The sequence below is a fragment of the Sminthopsis crassicaudata genome, chromosome 2 (assembly GCF_048593235.1).
Source record: "Sminthopsis crassicaudata isolate SCR6 chromosome 2, ASM4859323v1, whole genome shotgun sequence".
Classification (NCBI taxonomy): domain Eukaryota; kingdom Metazoa; phylum Chordata; class Mammalia; order Dasyuromorphia; family Dasyuridae; genus Sminthopsis; species Sminthopsis crassicaudata.
In genome coordinates this window covers 233952785-233973232 of record NC_133618.1, presented here as the reverse complement: position 1 = coordinate 233973232, position 20448 = coordinate 233952785, and the positions used below count along the sequence as shown (strand labels likewise).

Sequence of the window (20448 nt, the reverse complement as noted above, 5' to 3'; positions counted from 1 at the left end):
TACCCATCTACTTATAAGTACTTCCTAGGAGCAAACCACTATGACACTAGGATTACAAACACCCAGCTGAGAACATTACATTTTCTAGCTAAGTGGGGATTCAATAGATCCAAGTTAGGAATTTAAAAAATTAGAAATAATTGAACAGGCCTAGCAACGTTATTTTAATAGCCCAGTTAAAGCAGCTATCAAGGGAGAAAGTATAATTGACTAAGATTGGAGTGAACCAGAAATAGGATGACTATTGGTTGACTGGATTGGACAAAAAAAAAAAAAAAAAAGTCCCCAGAGAATGGGGATTGGTAGAGCCCCAAAAAATCAATTGAGATGACTTGAAATCTTTACCTCAAGGTGGGGGATGAAAACCAAATGAGGTTAGTGGAGAAGAGAAAATTAGTAAGGTAACATGAAGGCAGAATATGTACCAGGTCACCAATGTCTAAACTCCCAGAGTTTATACCTATTTTATAGAGAGTCTTTATACCCAGCCTATTTCCTTTTAATTATTTTCATAAACAAAAATTTGATACAAAGGCATAGTTACTCAAAGTTAACATTTTTATTTAAAAAAAGTAAAAGACTATATTTTATCCCAATAACAACTGGAACACTCAAGTCCAAGCTTCATATTCATAAGCAAGCGTTGTTTCTTCTAAGGTCACACCTTTTTCAAGTCTCCAAATCTCTCTTCATCCACCAATTTTACATACCTATGAAAGAAAAAACACAGTAGCAATCTTTTGTGCTTAATCATGCAAATACCATTTTATCTTAACTATGCTCAGTTTTATTACATTGTTTTTAACAAAAGCATTCAGTAGGCTCTTGACAAGGAATCCCTTACATACTGGGGAGTCAGAATCCTAAACCCATCCAGGACCTGATGGAAATCAGACAAGTTTTGGCTTAAATGTTCCTGATCAGCATTGTCGATCAGTTGGGGAAAAAAGTTTTAGTCATCATGTGCCATAGATCTGGAGGGTTTTGAAAGCAAGAAAATTTTGAAAAATAAAAAGGTAGTCATAATCTTTGTAAATTTAAGTTCCTAAACACTACACTACCTTTTAATAGTTCAAATAATTCACCTACCTTTAATGAAAACTGCATTACTTTGTGGACACCCTTCTTCTGGTCTGTATGGTATTAGAGATCACTGGCACCATAACCTTTTGCTCATTTTAAGAGCTAGCCTAGAAAATATAAATCCCAAAGAAAAGAATTAAGAATACTATTTAATATACTATTATAATAAAAACCTTGTTGAAGCTGGTGTGTCAGGAAAACTGGCAAAGAATAGTTAGGATCAACATGGTCGATCTGATGGGGAAAAAAGTTTAATCATCATACACACCAGTGTTAAAACCTCTAGTTTATATTATAGCACTTATATATTCTTTCCTAATAAACCAAAGTCTTAAGACAATAGCAATACACAAGCTATTACAGATGAATGGATATTACTTACCAATCCTCCCAGGGACTGTTGGACAAATTCAACAATCTGATCCAAATCAAATTACTGGGATGAGTATCAAGTCTGAGAAATGATAAGTTGATATGGAGGAGTTAGTTCAATATTGAACACACCCAACTGACAGAACATTTTTAAACACTGATATATCAGAAAAAACTGGCAAAGAATAGTAGGATCAACATAGTCGATCTGATGGGGAAAAAAGTTTAATCATCATACACACCAGTGTTAAAACCTCTAGTTTATTTTATAGCACTTAATAGGTGCAGGTGGATTGTTATCTGAGGTGATTTTTTACAGTCACCCACAGCTCTAGCATATATTCTTTCCTAATAACCCAAAGTCTTAAGACAATAGCAATACACAAGCTATTACAGATGAATGGATATTACTTACCAATCCTCCCAGGGACTGTTGGACAAATTCAACAATCTGATCCAAATCAAATTACTGGGATGAGTATCAAGTCTGAGAAATGATAAGTTGATATGGAGGAGTTAGTTCAATATTGAACACACCCAACTGACAGAACATTTTTAAACACTGGTATATCAGAAAAAACTGGCAAAGAATAGTAGGATCAACATAGTCGATCTGATGGGGAAAAAAGTTTAGTCATCATATATACCAGCAACAAGAACTCTAGGAAAAAAAGAGATCCTTGGCTTCTAAAACTACCTGCCTCTAGAAGCGAGACATTTGCAAAGTGCTATTACTAGGGAAATTTGCTAGGCTGCCAGTAAGTGGGTTTGTGGTTCTGGGTAAATCCCTCAAGCTTTATGATAAATCACTTGTCATCCTATACACTAATTAAAATAGATTTTAAAAGCAACTTATAACACCTTCACATGCATTTAAGAACTGCCTAGGAAATGCAGGTGACTCATTTCTACTAAGCTTCCTTCCAACTTCCAGAAAATTCCACTCTATTAAGCCTTTTCCCAAGCTCTCAAAATTCTAGGGCCTGCCTCTGTTGACCATTTCCTATACAGCTCACATGTGCTGTCTCCCCTACTAGACTGAATTCCTCAGCCCCAAAGGCTGCTTTTACCTTTCCTTATATTCCTGATAAAGGTAGGTATGGGGAAAACAATGGCAGTTCTAAGAGTGGTTACTATGCCAGGCACTGCTTTAAAAATTGCCTCATTTGACCCTAGAACCCTCATTTTGCAGATGAGGAAAACAGAGGCTAAGTGACTCATCCACAAAGTTTTTAAATGTTTGAATCTGGATTTAAACTTAAATCTTGCCGACTTCAGGCCCAATGTGACTAAGCAGATACCTCTAACACAGACAGACTGGACACACTGTTCTTAATAAGTGTTTATTGACCGACAATATACTTTTTTGTCCTGTAGTTTTCATTTATGATTTGAAATAGTCCTGCTTCAGGAGCTTACCCACTGAGGTGAGCAAGCCCGTCAAGAGGAACACTTCTACTCTGACCAGAAAGTGGCATTATTATGGCACATTACACCATCTTCTGCCTCAATAAGCCCTTCAGCTAATAGAACTGGAGGAAAAAGCCATCTAGAAAGATCAAGATCCCCTTCGACTCCGGAGAGCACCTTGAGATAGATCATTTGTACTCTTCCAGGTTACAACGAACCTCACATAAAAAATAATCTCGGCTTTAGTTCAAAACAGTTACAACTACAGACTTACAACTGCTGACTTTTCTGCCCAAATTCTTGCTCACCTGATAAGGTCTCAAGAGAAGCCGGCACGGGGTCGTGGTGCCCGAACCCCTACGTCTCCAAAATGCCCAGACCGCGGCTCCCTCTTCCTTCCAGAAGCAGTCCTGGGAAATAAAAAACAAAAAGATCGGACAAAGTCCTGCTGAGGCCACGTCAGGCGTGACCCGAGTTTCCCGGCCTGGTGCATCAGAACTAACTGGCAAAAATTCAAAGCTATCAGCAAGGTCGATCTGATGGGGAAAAAAGCAGAGTCATCACTTGCACCAGTTTAACTACAAGTCGCCGTCGGGGCCCCCAAGCAGGAAGCCGTCAAAGCTTGCCAGGCTTTTCTGGCAACCTGGGCCACGCGAAGAGGCACCGGATTGAGAAACTGACATTAGAAAGGAGAGCCAGGCTGAGAGTTCAGACAGCAGGCTTCCGAGGTCTGCATTCTTTACATCCCACCATCAAAGGTCCGTCTTGCTCTGCTCTTGGCCCCGCACACTTCCCCGCCACCACGCGGGCTGCAACAACGAGGCAGCCCGGATCAGGCCTCTGCACCACTGGGGAGCAAAGCGCCTTAATACGGAAGCTGAGCCAAGGGCACGTGGGCCCCGAGCATGGGGAGGGAGGGGGAACGGGTTCAGAATCGTGTAGTGGAATCCTGGAAGATACATGAGGAATCGAACTTACCATCATGGGACATTCCAGGACCACGACAGCTCCGGATGGAAGACAAAGCAATGTGCTCTCCCAGAAATCGGAGACGAAAAAGAGGAAGAGTGGCCGAGGACCTCCTTTTTATAAAGCAGAAATACTCCGGCGCCTGCATCTTACGTACATCCTGGACCCGCATGGCTCTCTGGGAAATGTAGTTTCCGGACTTAAGGATGCTGCAGGGTGATATAAAAAGTCCAGCAGCGGTTGCTAAGTGTTGATGTTGGTTGCTAAGGCCTGATCCCGCCCCGGCCTGACCCTCTCCCAGGTCCGGCCGGAGTGGAGTCTCCGCCATGTTGCTCTCGCCTTTTTTTTTTTCAAACCCCGAAGCTACCAGGGGTCTGGGCCCGTGGGTGCTCCCTCCCTCCTCCCCACCCTCCCCCACCCAGGGCTGCATTTTCAGTGGCTGGACCGAGCGCTGCCCTCGGGGCCAGGAGGACAGTGCCCGGGCGGCCCACTCCTTGGCCCCCAGGGCCCTGGCCCGGCCCCGAGAGTTTCCTCCGCCTTTGGGGGAGGGAGGCGGGTCCAGGCCGTGGGCCCCGGATCCTCGCCCGGTTCCAGCTCCTCCCTCCAGCCCTCCCTCGCTCCGCCCGCCCTGCCCCGGCTGTTGGGGAAAGGAAACTGAAAGTAGAGCCGGGGCCGGGCGGGGCCGGACTGATCTGGGCCCTATTCCGAGTCGGAGCTTGACCCGGAGCAGACAGTGGTGGCGAAGGGAGCGCCTAGAGCCCCGGTGAGTGTCGGTCCTTTTCCCCGCGCCAACACTGGCTCCCCAGCATCCCTCCACTGGCCCCCAGCATCCTAGCACTCGGCCGATCGTTTGCCGTTCTGCTTTTCCCCAACCCCTCCCCCCCGCCCCAGTCCCCATCGTCACCGGGCTCCCCGTCTTCAGCCCTAGTCCCTATGTACCACTGCCCCCAGGAATTGACATCCCCTTCCTCAGCCAATCTTTAGCGACGTTTCCGCCACTCAGGCCCCAGGACCCTGCAATTATTACCGCCCCTCCCCCCCAATCCTCGCCTCAAAACACCAATCTTCCCACCTACTTGTCTTTCCTCTTAAACTCCCTCTTATGTCACCCTGATCATCAGCGGATTCGTGTAAATTCTCATTCCTCCTCCTCCTGCGTCTTTCCTTCCCCCCTTTACATCTAAACCTTTAAACCCCCCCACCCCGCTTCCCAAGCACCACCTTTTTGTTGTTGTTGTACTCCCTCCTGGCTTCCCCTCCTTCTATCCCCTGCCTTGACCCAGCTTTGGTCTCCACCGCCCGAGGAGATTTGTGTTTTGGGGTTAGTATTTTTAAACAAGACGGAGGACGCGTTTTCCCCTCAAAAACAAAAGCTGAGGCTGTAGCCTGCATTGTGAGGCCCGGCTTGATGGAGAGCAGAAGGGACTGGGAAGGAGTCCCCAAACGTTATTCCCAGGCTGGTGGACATCTTTGTGATGAATGCCCCTCCTCCAGATCTGTAATTTCTAGCTAAAGTAGCCAGTTTTCAACCGTGAAAATTTTAACTGCCTATCAGTGAAAGGTATAAATTCAGAAAGCTGTTGTCACACCCCCACCGTTTGGGATAAGCTTTTATTTAGCTCTCACTTGGTGCTGTCGGTGCCCAGCCGGGCTCTGGGGATCGGGAGATCCTGAAAGCCTAGGCCCTCAGGGCGCTTACATTCTAATAAAATGGCTAACGGGGAGGATTTCTGTGGTGAATAGTCCAGCGGATGGGCCCTAGGTGGGACAGGAAAAAACCTCTTTAAGAAGGTGAGACTTAAGCTGTGGAGCCGGAAGGGAGGAGGGGAGGGTGATCATAACATTACAAGAAAGAGTCTAATGGAGGCCAGTAGGATCTCCCGTTGGAAAAGTGAGTGGGGGGGAGGGAGAGATAAAAGTATAAAAAGAATGGAAAGGGGGAGATGGATCAAATCCTGAAGGATTTTAATAGTTGACTCTGGAGGTAAAGAGGAAGTCTAGAGTTTATTAAGTAGGGAGATTTAATGGGCAAGCTTATTTCGCAATCACAAACTTTTAGATTTAGGACTCTACCCCAAGAGGTCTTCCTCTTCCAATAATGGCTGTCATATAGAAACCAAATAAATGAAAGATGAGGCAAATTTCTAATTCAAGAAAAAACCAATAAGAGATCTCAGGAAAAAGAACAGAGTACTTTTGATTTCTGAAATACTAATTTGCTGTATAATTATTTTTTGTCATTTTCATTTGTAAAGAGCTGAAAATCTGAATTGTGCTGAGTCCAAGCAAGCACATGAGGCTAATTACTAATTGAACAATATACTCTATTAACCTGTGCTTGGAGGATAACCCTACCCAATTATTCTGTGCTGGCTCTATCTGGTGTAGACCCAGAAGTGAGAGTGAGAGGGTGGAGTAGGACAATCGGGATCATTCTTTGGCTGTGGAGAGAGAGGAAGGAGGTGTGGAGATTGCTAGATCTAATGGCCTGACTGCGACCCCAAAAGACTAATAAAGACTTTTGCTTCTCCTGACTCTAAGATATCCAGGTACTAATGAGATCATTACATTCATTTACCTCCAACTCTTCATGACCTCATTTGGGTTTTTCTTGGCAAAGATACTGAAGGGGTTTGCTATTTCCTTCAACTCAGTTTTACAGAGGAGGAAATAGAGGCAAACTAAGGTTAAGTGGCTTGTCTAGGGTATGACAGTATGACTGTATGACAGTTAGCACGTATGAAGCTAGATTTGAACTTGGATCTCCCCAACTCCAGAACTTGCATTCTATTCACTGAGCTACTTAGATGTCCCATATAAAATTTGCAAGGCATTTTTCCTTTGGGGAAAATTTGCTTACTGAATATGGCACTTTAAAATATGAAGAATATGAAGGTAGAGTGATATGATGAATCCATGATGCCAGATAAAGGAATATATAGCCATTTTCTGCAAGCAAAAACATTCTTTTATAGGTGAAGAGAGTAAAAACAATACTTGAGGTTAAGATCCTATATGTAGCATAAGTTTTAAGTGATAATTGAAGAGGATCTTAACACGAAAGAGTAAAGGAAATTTGATCTGCTCAAATAATTTAGTTATAACTTATTTACAAAACACTTTACTGACCCCATCCCTGTGAGATGAGAATTGCCAAGCACCATACCCATTTAAGAAATTTAAATTTAATTTTTAATAGAAGTTTTAAAAATTTAAGAAACAGATTAGGTGTCTTGTCCATGGTTACACAGCTAAGTTTTAAGAGTCATCATCTAATTCCAAATTCAGTAGTACTCTTTCCATTCTGTCATATTGTCTTTACAATAAAATCAGATACTGTTTTAGTTACCTAGTATTTGATGTGATCAAATGATTCCCCATAATTATAACAGAGTTTCTCTTCATTGTATTCTTATAAAATAAATTGAAGCCTTTAGCTAAAGACTGGACCAAAAGTCAAGACTGCTACTTGATTCCTAAGCATTACTGAGAACTAACCTGAACTGATTTCTTTGTAGCAAAAAGCTGATTGAACATCAAATAACTGAAGATATTTTCTGAAATGGATGGCAGGAGACCTGGCCCAGACCCCCCACCAAGGCATTCTAATGTGAACCACAGAGGTAAGCAGGATCTCCTACTTTTAATAGGAACACTATAATAAGAAAATGAAAACTCATTCAGAGAGCAGACCAAAGCAGAATTATTTGTAATTCCCTTTAAATGGAGTAATTTGTTTCATAGTAGCAGCACAAATGACCCCCAAAATTGACAACCCTTCTCAAAAAGATTAATACATGCTACATTTCATCCAAATAGAAACTCTAATTAGAATCAAGAACTGAAGTTAATGGTATTGTCCTATTCACACAGAGTTATTCCCAGATAAGCCTGTTGCTTTATTATGACCCTTTTTACTTGATTAAAATTTCCTAAAAATAAACTTCTGTTTTATTCAAGTATGTTACATGTCACATGAGTTTTGGGTGTGGTATAAATAAGGAACAAAGATTGTCTTTGGGGGGGCAGTAATACAAACTATTAAAAAGGAAAAAAATAAAACTTCACATTGCCACAAAGAAATTTTGGATAACCATAAATAATTTTTAAATGTTATACTTCTTGATGACTGGCTTCTTCTGCCACAAGTTTGAAAAAGAAATATGAAAAGAGTAATAATAGTAAGAGCTTTAAAGTTTGGTTATATATCTTTACCTCCTGGTGTAACCTATATGTCTTTTTAAGGCCACTCCAATCCTCAACATCCATCAAGCCTAATTCCTCAACTGGAAGTATTCTTACCTATTACCAGCACTTTTTATTTCTTTTGGACACATCACATTCTAGTGTGTATTATATTTATCTGTTACATATCCTTATAATCCACAGAAACTTACTTGAATAAACGTATATTTTTATGCCATATCATTCAGCATTTCAACTTTTGTTATGCTTAATTGTATGTTGCATTTTATATTTTAAAAATATTTTGTACCTTTAATTGCAAAATTCCCAGCTACTTTGCACAATCATTTATTTCTCACTAAATTCCTCAGGTAACTCATAATTGAGATTGATGCTTATAATCTTTATTTCATAGAAGCAAATTAAACAGAAAAGCATTAGGTAATTTCATATGTCACAATTCATTTCAAGACTTTGAAATAGACTTTGAAAGGCCTCTGAGTTCTTTAGTCTAAATTGTAATCGAATAGGAATTCCCTCCAATATTGCCAGCATGTAGTCGTCAGTCTCTGTTTGAAATCAGTAAGGAACATCCGATAGAAAACTGCTAGCAACATAGTGCCAGAACAAATGAACAGATCTCCTGAGTTGTGCTGGTTTATAATAACATTTATTAACTGAGTTTATATATTTTATTTGTTTCTCTCGCCATAAGAAAACTACCCTTTACTCCATCAGAATAAAAATTAAAATCTATTTTTAAAAAACAGCTTATTCTTTGTAGTTGTATTGGATGCCTTGACCCGTGTTCTGTTCCAGGGGCCTTTTGCTTACTGAATATTTCCTTTGTGTTCAGGCCACATAGATGGAGAACTACCACAAAGAACAAGAAATTGGACAAATAACCCACCAGTTAATGTTCCAAGAGGAAGAACAGATCTTCCCAGAAGAGATACTAGAGCTAACAACAACACTGTTCCTCGATGGCAAAGAGAAGAAAGGTTTAGTGGCATGGGGAGGAATCCCCATCAAGGAAGGAGATTCCATGGTGGACAGGCTGATGATGAAGCTAGAGGACAAAGAAATGGTCAAGAGAATGAAGCCAGAAGAAGAAATGGGAATCAAGATGGGAGAGACCGAAGACATGCTGAAAATGTCCATTTTCGGAAAGATGCCATGAAATGGCGGAATCCACATCAAAAAGCTGGGGAATCATCTCAGCAAGCTAAGAGAATTGGCTTTGGATTCCTAGAAAGTCTCCTTCAGAAAGATCCCTCAGAAGTTGTCATCACCCTTGCTGCTAACTCTGGATTTAAGGATCTTTTAGATCATACATTCATGAAACCTGGCTTACTTCAGCTCATCTGCCAAGTACTTAAAAAGGCATGTAGCTCTAGAATGGATCGACAGAGTATTCTGCACCTCTTGGGCATTCTGAAGAATTCCAGTTTCCTCAAAGTGTGCCTACCCAGTTATGTGGCAGGAATGATAACTGAGTCTGTTCCTGCCATTCGACATCAGTATCCAGAGCATATTAATAACATCCTCTCACTTCTCCAAGACTTGGTAAGTGTGTTCCCAGCCAGTTCTGTACAAGAAACCTCCATGTTGATGTCCATTTTGCCTGCTTCTCTCAATGCTTTGAGAGCTTCCGGCATTGATATTGGAGAAGAGACAGAAAAAAACCTTGAAAAAGTTCAGACCATCATTGAACACTTGCAAGAGAAGAGACGGGAGGGGACTCTAAAGGTTGACACCTATACTCTGGTGAAACCTCAAACTGCAGAGCATGAAGATAACTATAGAACAATGACTATTTACCCTACATACAATGAGGTACACCTGGATGAAAAGCCCTTTCTTCGCCCAAATATTATTTCAGGGAGATATGAGAGCACTAGCATCTATTTGGATACTCACTTTCGACTCCTACGAGAAGATTTTGTTAGACCCCTAAGAGAAGGGATTTTGGAACTGCTTCAGAGCTTTGAAGATCAGGGTTTGAGGAAGAAGAAATTCAACGACATTCGCATCTACTTTGACACACGGATCATCACACCTCTTTGTGCATCATCGGGTATTGTATACAAGGTACAGTTTGATACAAAGCCTTTAAAGTTTGTGCGTTGGCAGAATTCCAAACGTCTGCTCTATGGTTCCTTGGTCTGCATGTCCAAGGATAATTTTGAGACATTTCTTTTTGCAACTGTATCTAACCGCGACCATGAAGACCTTTACCATGGAATTGTACAACTTTGCTTTAATGAACAGAGTCAACAGCTATTAGAAGTTCAGCCCTCAGATTCCTTCCTCATGGTGGAAACAACTGCATACTTTGAAGCTTACAGACATGTGCTAGAAGGGCTACAGGAGATTCAGGAGGAAGATGTTCCTTTTCAGAAGAACATTGTTGAGTGTGAATCATACGTGAGAGAGCCTAGTTACCTGTTAAGGGGTGGCAGATACGATTTCACACCCCTAATAGATAATTGTTTAGCCAGTGAAATGGGGAAACCATCTCTAAGGAACATTCCAGACTACAGAAGACCAAGAGTTAATGTTTTAGACCATAGCCAATGGCCCTCAAAGGAAGCCCTGAAGTTAGATGAATCACAAATGGCAGCCTTGCAATTTGCTCTTACTAAGGAATTGGCCATTATTCAGGGACCTCCAGGGACAGGTGAAGTTCTGATGTTTTTTTTTTTCTTTAAGCTTTATCATATTAACTATTGGGGTGAATGGGAGGGGTAGTCAGATTCCTAATATATGCCCAAACCATAATTGATCATCTAGAATTGCTCCCCAAGAAATGGTAGAATAATAACATAAGGCTGGAAAGGATTGCTAGATGTGAAGAGATAAGATGTTATAAATCAAATATCAAATCATTAGCATTTGCTATCTCTTACCAAGGGATGCTAAATTATAAATTTGATGATTTTGTCAGTTTTAACTTAAGGGAAAATTCCTATAATAAATACTTACAATCACACTAGTTAAAATATCAGATGCTTTTTAAGAGTTTCATAAGGATTTTTAATAGGCAACTTAACTGATATCCTCTTTGGTTGTACTCTTGTTCCTTGATCCTACTCTACCCCATTAGGAATAAGGATCCTAAGCATACTAGAAACAATTTTTTAAAGATGTTAATCTCTGTATTTTTGTTTATCTTATAGGGAAAACCTATGTGGGTCTGAAAATTGTCCAAGCTCTTCTGACTAATGAGCAGGTATGGCAGATTAACACACGGAAGTTCCCGATCCTTGTTGTGTGCTATACCAATCATGCCCTGGACCAATTTCTGGAAGGTAAATTTTGCAAGACAACTTGTTCTATTCTAGAAAGCTAGTATTGACATTAGCACGTACATGTCACAATTTGTATTCTTTTTCAAAGAGGACCATGACAGCAGAAAAGTGATGTCATGACATGCAAAGGAATTGGATTTAAGTGAGGGAGGTCTGTGCAAGGTCACCAGCTTCAATTCTCCTCCAAGAGCCATCTGGGACCAATGGCAAATTATTGATCAGAATGAGTGGAGATGGCTCCAGATGCAGTGGCAGACTCTGGCCTTTTTTAAGCTCTTTCCCAGGTCTCACTTTGAGGCAAAGAACAGCTTTTTTTATCCAATCCAAAAAACAAAACAACAATGTAATCTGGGAGAGGAAGACACTCAGGATTTCTGGTCAAAAGAGAAATAATTGCTATTTACATTCATTGAGCAACCAAGGCCCAAACTTTGATCCTGTGAGCATGTGCTAGGACCTATTATTGGCCTAACTATGAGAGCCAAAGGTTTGAGTTCCTTACAAAAGAAATCTGGCCCTAAAACCCCAAGATTTCTTGTCAGGTTTTCACAACCAAAATTTATATTTCTTTGTTTAGAATACCCACAGATAAGGGTATAATGCCTTATGTGAGTTGTCCATTTGGACACATATCAGTCTTTCCTTTAAAAACAATATAGAAAAGGTCAGGATTCAGGATTCAAATTAAGCCAAAGTTACCCAGTGTACTACTCATCCAAGACTAATAATTTTGTGATCCTTTTCCTATTATGTTCACTTCTTTCCTCAGGAATATACAAATGTCATAAGACCAGCATTGTTCGAGTAGGTGGAAGGAGCAATAGTGAGGTCTTGAAGCAATTCACACTAAGAGAACTGCGAAACAAACGAGAATTCCGACGGAATCTCCCTGTACATCTCCGGAGGGCCTATATGAGTGTATGTTTCAAATTAAGAAAACTTCCAGAGTAAAAGCTCTTTGGAAAATTAAGTGCTGAAAGTAACTTGTACCTTGTATGTCTCTTAACTGTCTTCCAAAAGTGTGTTACATCAGAATTTGGTTTTAAATGAGTCTAGTTTCTAAACTTGTGCAAATGGGAAAAGCCTGTATATGATTTAAGTGCATGTATTTCTGTTGATTGCTATCTTCTGTGGGCTCAAATGCTTACTTCCACACCAAAGTTCAAAAGTCATGCTCTGTGTCTGTAATTTCTTTGCTTAAGGAAGTCTCCATGAACCAAACCCCCAACAATCTGGCAGCTTTCTGGAACATAAGAGTTAGAGCTGCCTTGCTGCTGAAGTATTCATTGACTTACGCAGGGTCTTAAAAGCCTTTTGTCAGGAAAAAAAATAATAATAATTAAACCAAGGTCTTGCCAGCTCTCTATCCATTATGCTTTATTGTCTCCCCCTGATTTTCTTACTGAATTTAATTGCCTCATTTATTATTGTTTTGGGAGCCTGGGAAAAGGGAAGGTTAGTTTCTAGTTTCAAAGCACATCTCATTTCTTGAGCAGATCATGACAGAAATGAAGCAGTCAGAGCAAGAAATCCACAAAGGAGCCCATCATTTGGAGTGTACCACCAATGGAGTTGTACATGAACGACACCTGCAGAAATACATTGCCCCCCAACATTGGAACAGTTTGATGAATGGACCGGTAAGCCACCAAAATCATCTCAAATTGGTATAAATATCTAGCTTGCCTCATCCCTTCATAATTCTAGAATATGGATCTACCAAGGGAGAAAAGTGAGCTTTTGTTAGTGCTAATTTAAGGACAGAGAGAAGGCAATATTTAAAATCCTTAGTAGAGACTACAACCCATTTCCTCTCGTCATCAGGCTCAATATTGCTGTTTCCCTTTTTATCAGGATGTTGAATGGCTTTATTCAAGGAAGGGTTGGAAGCAATCAATGATCCTGGAGTGGTTGGGTCTGGGTTTTACTGCCTTTACCCAAAGTGTGTCTTCACCCCCCATTGAAGAACCTGAGAATGCAGGTAAGAGACTAATATTAACATAATTTCCAAAGCTTGGTAATGAAATGTGGAGTAAAGAACCAGTAACTGATGAATATACAATCAAGTCTTTCTAGGCTTTATATTAATACCCATCTGCATTTCATAATTTGAAGACTTCCTTTTCCTTCTCATTCCCTAAAGTCTGTTGTCTTACTTTATCAGAAATGGCTTTCTCTCATTTCACCACCACCACTTAATTTACCATTTCTTCTTTAGCTCGGCAAGAAGGGGGGGGTGAAGAGGAAGAAGGTGAGGAGGAAGAAGCACTAATTGAGATCTCAGAAGAGGCTGACTTGATCCAAGCAGATCGTGTGATTGAGGAAGAAGAGGTTGTTAGGCCTCGACAGAGGAAGAAAGTAGATAATGGAGCTGTTCAAGAACTGGCTAAAATCCTGTTGGCTATGAGATTGGACAACTGTGGCCAAGTAGCACCTGAGCAGGAACAGGCAACTGGAGAATGGGAGGTAAGTTTTTTTATGTAGTATCTAGGTCCTCTCAAGAGTAGAACTAAGCAAAGGATTCCCTGCATATTATACTTACTATGAAGAAAATCTAAAACATTTCTTCAGTTTGTTTTTAAAGTGGGAAAAGGGAGGTTGAGCAGTGGGTTGGCTATATTTACTTTGTAAATAATGTGCAGAAAAGGGAAACAAGATACTGTACTGTTATTAAAATATATTGAGGCTGTGATTCTGAAAAACCACTAATTCGGTGGTTGTTGGTGCTTTTGCACATAGACTCAACGTAGTCATAAAAAGAAGATGAAGAAGAAAGTGAAGGTAGAGCTTCGAAAGTTGAATGCAATGACTGAAACCGAAGCTAAGGAAATAGAGGATGTGTGGCAACTGGATCTGAATAAACGATGGCAGCTCTATAGGTATTTTCTTCCAGAGATTTGTTTTTTCCATTTGTTTTTGCCTTTTCCATTTCCCCAGTCCTCAAATGGAATGTTTTTCCAATATTTTTTTCTTCCTCCTCACTCAGATCTCAAATTTCCTCAGTTACAATTGTGATCCTTTCATTATCTCTAGAATAGTAAATCTCAGATACCCATTGCATTAAATTAAGATCCTCAATTGTGGGCTTTAAAACTATCCTCATTTAACTCCTGCTGACTTTATTACCCACAATATCATCTTGTCAGCTTATGTTCTGGCCATTAAGCAAATATGCTTACTTTATATACCCTATTCTTTGACATTCCCAACTTTTCATATGTATGTTTATTAACTTGTTGATTGGAGGTGTTTGTTTGACGCTTCTTCCTATTGAATTAAGCTTCTTCTGGTCCTAGAATTTCCTAGTGTCATAAAGATAGACAGTCAAGTAGACACCTAACAAATATGTTGGCTGAAGCAAGGCTGCAATTTCTGCTTCAGGACCATTCTATGAGCAAATTGCTTACTCTCATCCACTTTCCCTAGGATGTGGTTGCAGATGTACCAAGGAGATATTCGCAGAAAGATCCTGAACCATGAACGACTGTACCAGGCATCAGCCGAAAGAATGGTAGAACTGAAACTGCAGGAGGATCTCTGCATCCTCAAAGATGCCCAAATTGTAGGCATGACAACCACAGGTAAGTAAATATAGAGGAAACCAGCAGCTTACATCTATCCTATCTCTAGAACATAACTGTTACCAAATTAGGAGGACAGAAACTAATTCATCTCTAAAAAAATGCCTTGTGACAGAAAAGGGCTAATATGTAGGAAACTCTCAAAAAATACGAGTTATCCTATTATTTGAAGCTCTGATAGGTTTTAAAAGTCCATATTTAGTCCTAACTTCTAAATTAAGGTATGTACTGTTGTTCAATTGTGTCTGACTCTTCATGACCCCATTTGCTATTTTCTTGGCAAAGGTACTATAGTGGTTTGCCACTTCCTTCTCCAGCTCATTTTACAGATGAAGAAACTGAAACAAACAGGGTCACCTAGCTGGGAAGTATATGAGCTTATATTTGAACTCAGAAATATGAATCTTCCTGGGGTCTTCCTCCAGGCCTTGGAACTTCATCCACTATGTCGCTTAGTGAGGTGTATAGGCAGGCACAAAGGTTGATTCCCCTAATGTTTTCATGTTGCACAAAGCAGTTTCTTTTTTCTCCCTATACTTGAGGTGCTGCCAAGTACCGCCAGATACTACAAAAGGTAGAACCTCGAATTGTCATAGTAGAAGAAGCAGCAGAGGTACTAGAGGCCCACACCATTGCCACACTGAGCAAAGCTTGCCAGCATCTCATCCTCATTGGGGATCACCAGCAGGTAATTCAGACCTACTTTTACACAGCCAATGAGAACTTCTGCCTGAATATTCCTGCATCCCATAAATAATAATGTGCTTCACTTTGTTTTGAAATTTCCTTCTTAACCTCATTAGAGTCTAATCTGAAAAGTGCTGTTTGCCTTTCCCTCTTTAGTTAACTCTACCAATTTATATTAATTTTTTTTTTCTGTAGAGTATATCAATTTGGATATGCTTTGAACCAAATATTGACATGTGTTACATGTTTTTCTCCACTGCCCATAGTTGCGTCCCAGTGCCAATGTATATGACCTGGCAAAGAACTTCAATCTAGAGGTCTCACTTTTTGAGCGGCTAGTAAATGTCAACCTTCCCTTTGTCCGTCTGAATTACCAGGTGAGAAATAAAGGCTTTGGCTAAGAATTTTATATATTTCTTTTTTTTTTTTTTTTTTCTTATTTACTAGGTGAAAAGTGTTAAGATCTAGCCATTAACACAACATTTCATGTGAATTCTTATTGATACGATTCGCAAATCAGTTTTATTTCTCTTATAAGGGGACGAAGCATACCTGATTTGACTACTTGAGAGTCAGGAGTTCTTATTGAACAGCGTGCTTTCTCCCAGGTTTTTCCAACAGCAAGTTAGAATTATGTATCGTAATCTTTGGAACATTTGCCCACTTTTTAGGATTTGTGTCAGGTTTCAAATAACGTAGATGTGTATTTTTTGTTTTTTCAGCACCGCATGCGCCCTGAAATTGCACGGCTACTAACACCCCACATTTACCAAGATCTGGAGAATCATCCTTCTGTTCTCAAGTATGAAAAAATTAAGGTGAGTTTATTCAAACATATTTCTAGAATTATTACTAATAGTTAGGGGACTGTATAATGGAAGAAAATCAACTCTTAAGAGATACAATTCCTTCCAGCTTAATTCTAAATATATTCAGTAGAAAGCATACTTAGCCTTTATTAACCCAGTTGGTCTATATCTTAATAAGATATGAGAAGATTGCAATCAATGCAAAAAGTAGAATAAAAGTAGAGTCAAAGAACTTAATTTTTTTTTTTTTTTTTAAAGAGTCTCTCCCTAGAAATGAGTAGACAATTTATGTCAAAGTTGAGAAAACCACATCAGAAGTGATTAAGAAGAATAAGGTTCTGTACAGCTTGGCTCTACCTCTAACAGGATTTTCTTTTTATTTTCACAGGGGGTCTCTTCTAACCTTTTTTTCGTAGAGCATGACTTTCCTGAACAAGAGATCTTAGAAGGGAAGAGCCACCAAAATCAGCATGAGGCTCGTTTTGTGGTAGAACTGTGCAAGTACTTCCTATGTCAGGAATATCTGCCATCTCAGATCACTATCCTTACAACTTACACTGGACAGCTCTTCTGCCTCCGCAAACTCATGCCAGCCAAGACATTTGCAGGTGTGAAAGTCCATGTTGTGGATAAATACCAAGGAGAAGAGAATGACATCATTCTGCTTTCCCTTGTCCGGAGCAACAAAGAAGAGAAAGTTGGGTTCCTCAAGATCAAAAACCGAATCTGTGTAGCTCTGTCCAGAGCCAAAAAGGGAATGTACTGCATTGGCAATATGGGGATGCTAGCCAAAGTTCCCCTGTGGAGCAAGATCCTTCACACTCTGCGAGAAAATGGTCAGATTGGCAATGCATTAATGTTATGCTGTCAGAACCACCCTGATACACACACATTGGTATCCAAAGCCACTGACTTTCACCAGGTGCCAGAAGGAGGTTGCAGTCTTCCCTGTGAATTTCGCCTGAGTTGTGGACATGTCTGTACCAGAGCCTGCCATCCCTATGATTCTAATCACAAAGAGTTCCAATGTATGAAGCCCTGCCAGAAGATCCTCTGTGATGATGGACACCGGTGTCCATCAGTATGCTTCCAGCCTTGTGGTCTTTGCCAAGTGAAGGTCCCTAAAACAATTCTGCGTTGTGGGCACCAGCAAATGGTTCCGTGTTCCATGCCAGAGTCAGAATTCTGCTGCCAGGAACCTTGTCCCAAGTTCCTGGAATGTGGGCACAAATGCAGCCACTCCTGTGGAGAAGAATGTGTTCGTCTTTGTTCTGAGATGGTCACTGTCAATCTCAAGTGTGGACATAACCAGCAGGTGAAATGCGGCAATGTGGAAGATCTTCAATACGGCTTAACTGTCAAGTGTACCACCAAGTGTAGCACAATTTTAGACTGTGGGCACCTTTGCCCGGGCTCTTGCCACGACTGCTATGAAGGACGATTTCATGAACGTTGCCAGCGTCCCTGCAAGCTCTTACTCATCTGCTCACATAAATGCCAGGAGCCTTGCATTGGTGAGTGTCCACCTTGTCAAAGGATCTGCCAGAATCGCTGTGTTCACAGCCAGTGTAAAAAGAAGTGTGGTGAGCTGTGCAGCCCATGTGTGGAACCTTGTACTTGGCACTGCCAGCACTACCAGTGCACCAAACTTTGCTGTGAGCCATGCGATCGGCCTCCATGCTATGTGCCTTGTACCAAATTGTTGGCTTGTAATCATCCCTGCATTGGCCTGTGTGGAGAACCGTGCCCTAAGAAGTGCCGCGTGTGTCATCAAGATGAAGTTACACAGATCTTTTTTGGCTTTGAGGATGAACCAGATGCCCGCTTTGTACAACTGGAGGATTGTAACCATATCTTTGAGGTGCAAGCTCTTGACCGCTACATGTATGAACAAAGAGATGAAGAAGTGGCCATCAAGTTGAAAGTCTGTCCTATGTGTCAGGTTCCCATCCGCAAGAACCTTAGGTATGGTACTAGCATAAAAAGACGTCTGGAAGAGATTGAGAGGATTAAGGAAAAGATACAAGGCTCAGCTGGTGAAATTACTACCAGGCAGGAAGAACTACAGGTCCTTCTAGAAACAAAGACCACTATCCAACGATTACTTCCTGAGGATTTTCTGATGCTAAAAGAAAAGCTCTCTCAGTCTGATCTGTCTGTGAAAGCCTTGGGTCTAGCTGAAAATCAGATCAGCTTCTATGAGCGTTTGGCCAGTATACGGGAATCGCTGAGCAAGATAGAAGTCAGTGAGAGGGCTGGGGTGAGGATTCGGCTGGAACAAGTCCATAAATGGCTAGCAAAGGAGCGTTTGAGTTTTACCAGCCAGGAACTGGAAGACCTCCAAAGTGAAATACAGAGGCTAACATACTTGGTTAACCTCCTGGTCCGCTGCAAGATGGCAGGAGGAAAGATGAGCAGTTCAGTAGTAGAAGAGGTAGCTACCCTTCGAGAGATCCTAGAGGGTACTTTTAAATTCAGTAAAAGCAACGAGGAACTGGTGGTAAACAAAATGAAAGCTCTGGATGCTGTCCTTCCTTGCTGTGGCTTGGGCATCTCAGACCAAGAGCGGGTACAAATAGTAAATGCTTTGGGCTATCCCCGAGGTCACTGGTTCAAATGCCCCAATGGCCACATCTATGTGATTGGCAATTGTGGGGGAGCAATGCAGAGGCGTAAATGTCCTGATTGTGATGCAGTAATTGGTGGTGAAAACCATACTTTGGAAAGTAACAACCAATTGGCTTCAGAGATGGATGGTGCCCAACATGCAGCTTGGTCTGAAACAGCCAACAACCTGTTGAACTTTGAGGATATCCGCAGGTTGATCTAGGAAGATGATTTCCTATTACCTTTTCTTTCCTTCTCCTTCAGCCATAGCCAGGCTGGGCTTGGCTCCCTGAAGAAGAGACTGCTATTTCTGACTTCCCTGAAATCTTGGCATTCTACTGATCCATTTAGGACTTTTCCAATGTTTGTTCCTAGAGTTAGTCCTGCGCTTAAATCAGCACTTTACCTCTAATCGAGAATAAAATTAATAGACAAGATTTTCCCCTTTTTTTCTCTTATAAGGTCATCCTCCCTGGTGCATGTTTTGGGCTTAAGTTGCTAAATGATAATCTCCTGGCCCTCTCTTCCTGCCTGTTTTAGCTAAATGCTCTCTCTTTGTACAGTGCTTATTATGGCACTAGGCACATGGTAGGAGCTTAATACTTAATGACTGCATTTCAGGCCCCAGCAATGCAACTCAATTTTATCCCAAAGGAGCTATATAGAAGACACTTGTCCCTGAAAGTTTCAACAGAAACATTCTTATATTCCTCTGGGGCCATCTTTGCTCCAAAAGGCAAAGAAGAGAATACAGAAAATTCAAAGTTTATGACCGGGTTTTACACCTAACTTGGGCCTTGCACATGTTCACATTGACCAAGGAGTAACAACAGTAACAAACACTTCCATTGGCCTGAATTTCAAGAAGACAAGAAGCAAAAAAGTTTTTTATTGCAGTTTTAAAAGATTTGGAACCAAGGCTGCCTCATAGGGCATGCCTTATTCATGCCTGAGGAATAAAATTGACATTCAGTAACCAGCAGCATCTACTTATCAAAGTGTAACCCTTTCATCTATCCTTCCTATATCATGGCTTGTGCCTGGGTGGAGCTTTTAGCATGCCTCCGATGTCTGCAGGCCCATAGCCTGGTGTACTGAGTATGGCCATACTCAGGCCATCTGTCCTGCTTAGGTGTTGCCTCCACGGCATTTGTTCCATAAAAGACATAGATTTCTCAGGTCCTTTCTACTGTTTGCAAGCAAAATTCCCCTACCTTATGTATGCGTTCCCTTTTTGTCTTTACTATGCACTTTAGAATATGATGCCAATTAATAAAGCAAATTATTGACAAAAATAAATGCTCCATATTTCTTTCTCATAAATTGCTGTCATTATGCTCTGTTGGCACATCTCCTTTTATAGGATAAGTCAAAAGATTCTTGCTGTTCTGTTTCCCTTTATAAAGCTAACTTTATCTGTCTAGAACCTTTATC

At 40.9% G+C, this 20448-nt stretch overlaps 1 protein-coding gene and 5 non-coding genes across 6 annotated transcripts; 1 reads left to right on the top strand and 5 right to left on the bottom strand.

Moving 5' to 3' along the window:
• Window positions 1-880: 880 nt before the first annotated feature.
• LOC141559276 (small nucleolar SNORD12/SNORD106) lies at window positions 881-973 on the bottom strand. Its single transcript, XR_012487338.1, has one exon. It is a non-coding gene; the product is annotated as a small nucleolar SNORD12/SNORD106 (small nucleolar RNA).
• Window positions 974-1265: 292 nt separating this feature from the next.
• On the bottom strand, window positions 1266-1355 carry LOC141559275 (small nucleolar SNORD12/SNORD106). Its single transcript, XR_012487337.1, has one exon. It is a non-coding gene; the product is annotated as a small nucleolar SNORD12/SNORD106 (small nucleolar RNA).
• Window positions 1356-1611: 256 nt separating this feature from the next.
• LOC141559273 (small nucleolar SNORD12/SNORD106) lies at window positions 1612-1701 on the bottom strand. The gene has a single exon (XR_012487335.1). It is a non-coding gene; the product is annotated as a small nucleolar SNORD12/SNORD106 (small nucleolar RNA).
• Window positions 1702-2016: 315 nt separating this feature from the next.
• LOC141559272 (small nucleolar SNORD12/SNORD106) lies at window positions 2017-2106 on the bottom strand. Its single transcript, XR_012487334.1, has one exon. It is a non-coding gene; the product is annotated as a small nucleolar SNORD12/SNORD106 (small nucleolar RNA).
• Window positions 2107-3348: 1242 nt separating this feature from the next.
• On the bottom strand, window positions 3349-3439 carry LOC141559274 (small nucleolar SNORD12/SNORD106). The gene has a single exon (XR_012487336.1). It is a non-coding gene; the product is annotated as a small nucleolar SNORD12/SNORD106 (small nucleolar RNA).
• A 732-nt stretch (window positions 3440-4171) lies between these two features.
• Window positions 4172-20313, top strand: ZNFX1 (zinc finger NFX1-type containing 1). The gene is made up of 14 exons (XM_074288567.1): window positions 4172-4597; window positions 7353-7457; window positions 8876-10699; window positions 11199-11330; window positions 12100-12248; window positions 12827-12970; window positions 13185-13311; window positions 13549-13796; window positions 14070-14209; window positions 14757-14911; window positions 15454-15599; window positions 15865-15975; window positions 16321-16416; window positions 16796-20313. The coding sequence occupies exons 2-14, from the start codon at window positions 7397-7399 to the stop codon at window positions 19235-19237; spliced, it is 5775 nt and encodes a 1924-aa protein (XP_074144668.1). The 5' UTR covers window positions 4172-4597; window positions 7353-7396; the 3' UTR covers window positions 19238-20313.
• The last annotated feature ends 135 nt before the right edge of the window (window positions 20314-20448 follow it).

Coding starts and splice junctions, on each gene's coding strand:
- ZNFX1 (XM_074288567.1), top strand. CDS start 7,397: ATGGATGGCAGGAGACCTGGCCCAGACCCCCCACCAAGGCATTCTAAT. Junction 10,700..11,198: donor TCAGGGACCTCCAGGGACAG/GTGAAGTTCTGA, acceptor TTTATCTTATAG/GGAAAACCTATGTGGGTCTG. Junction 15,976..16,320: donor TTGTCCGTCTGAATTACCAG/GTGAGAAATAAA, acceptor TTGTTTTTTCAG/CACCGCATGCGCCCTGAAAT.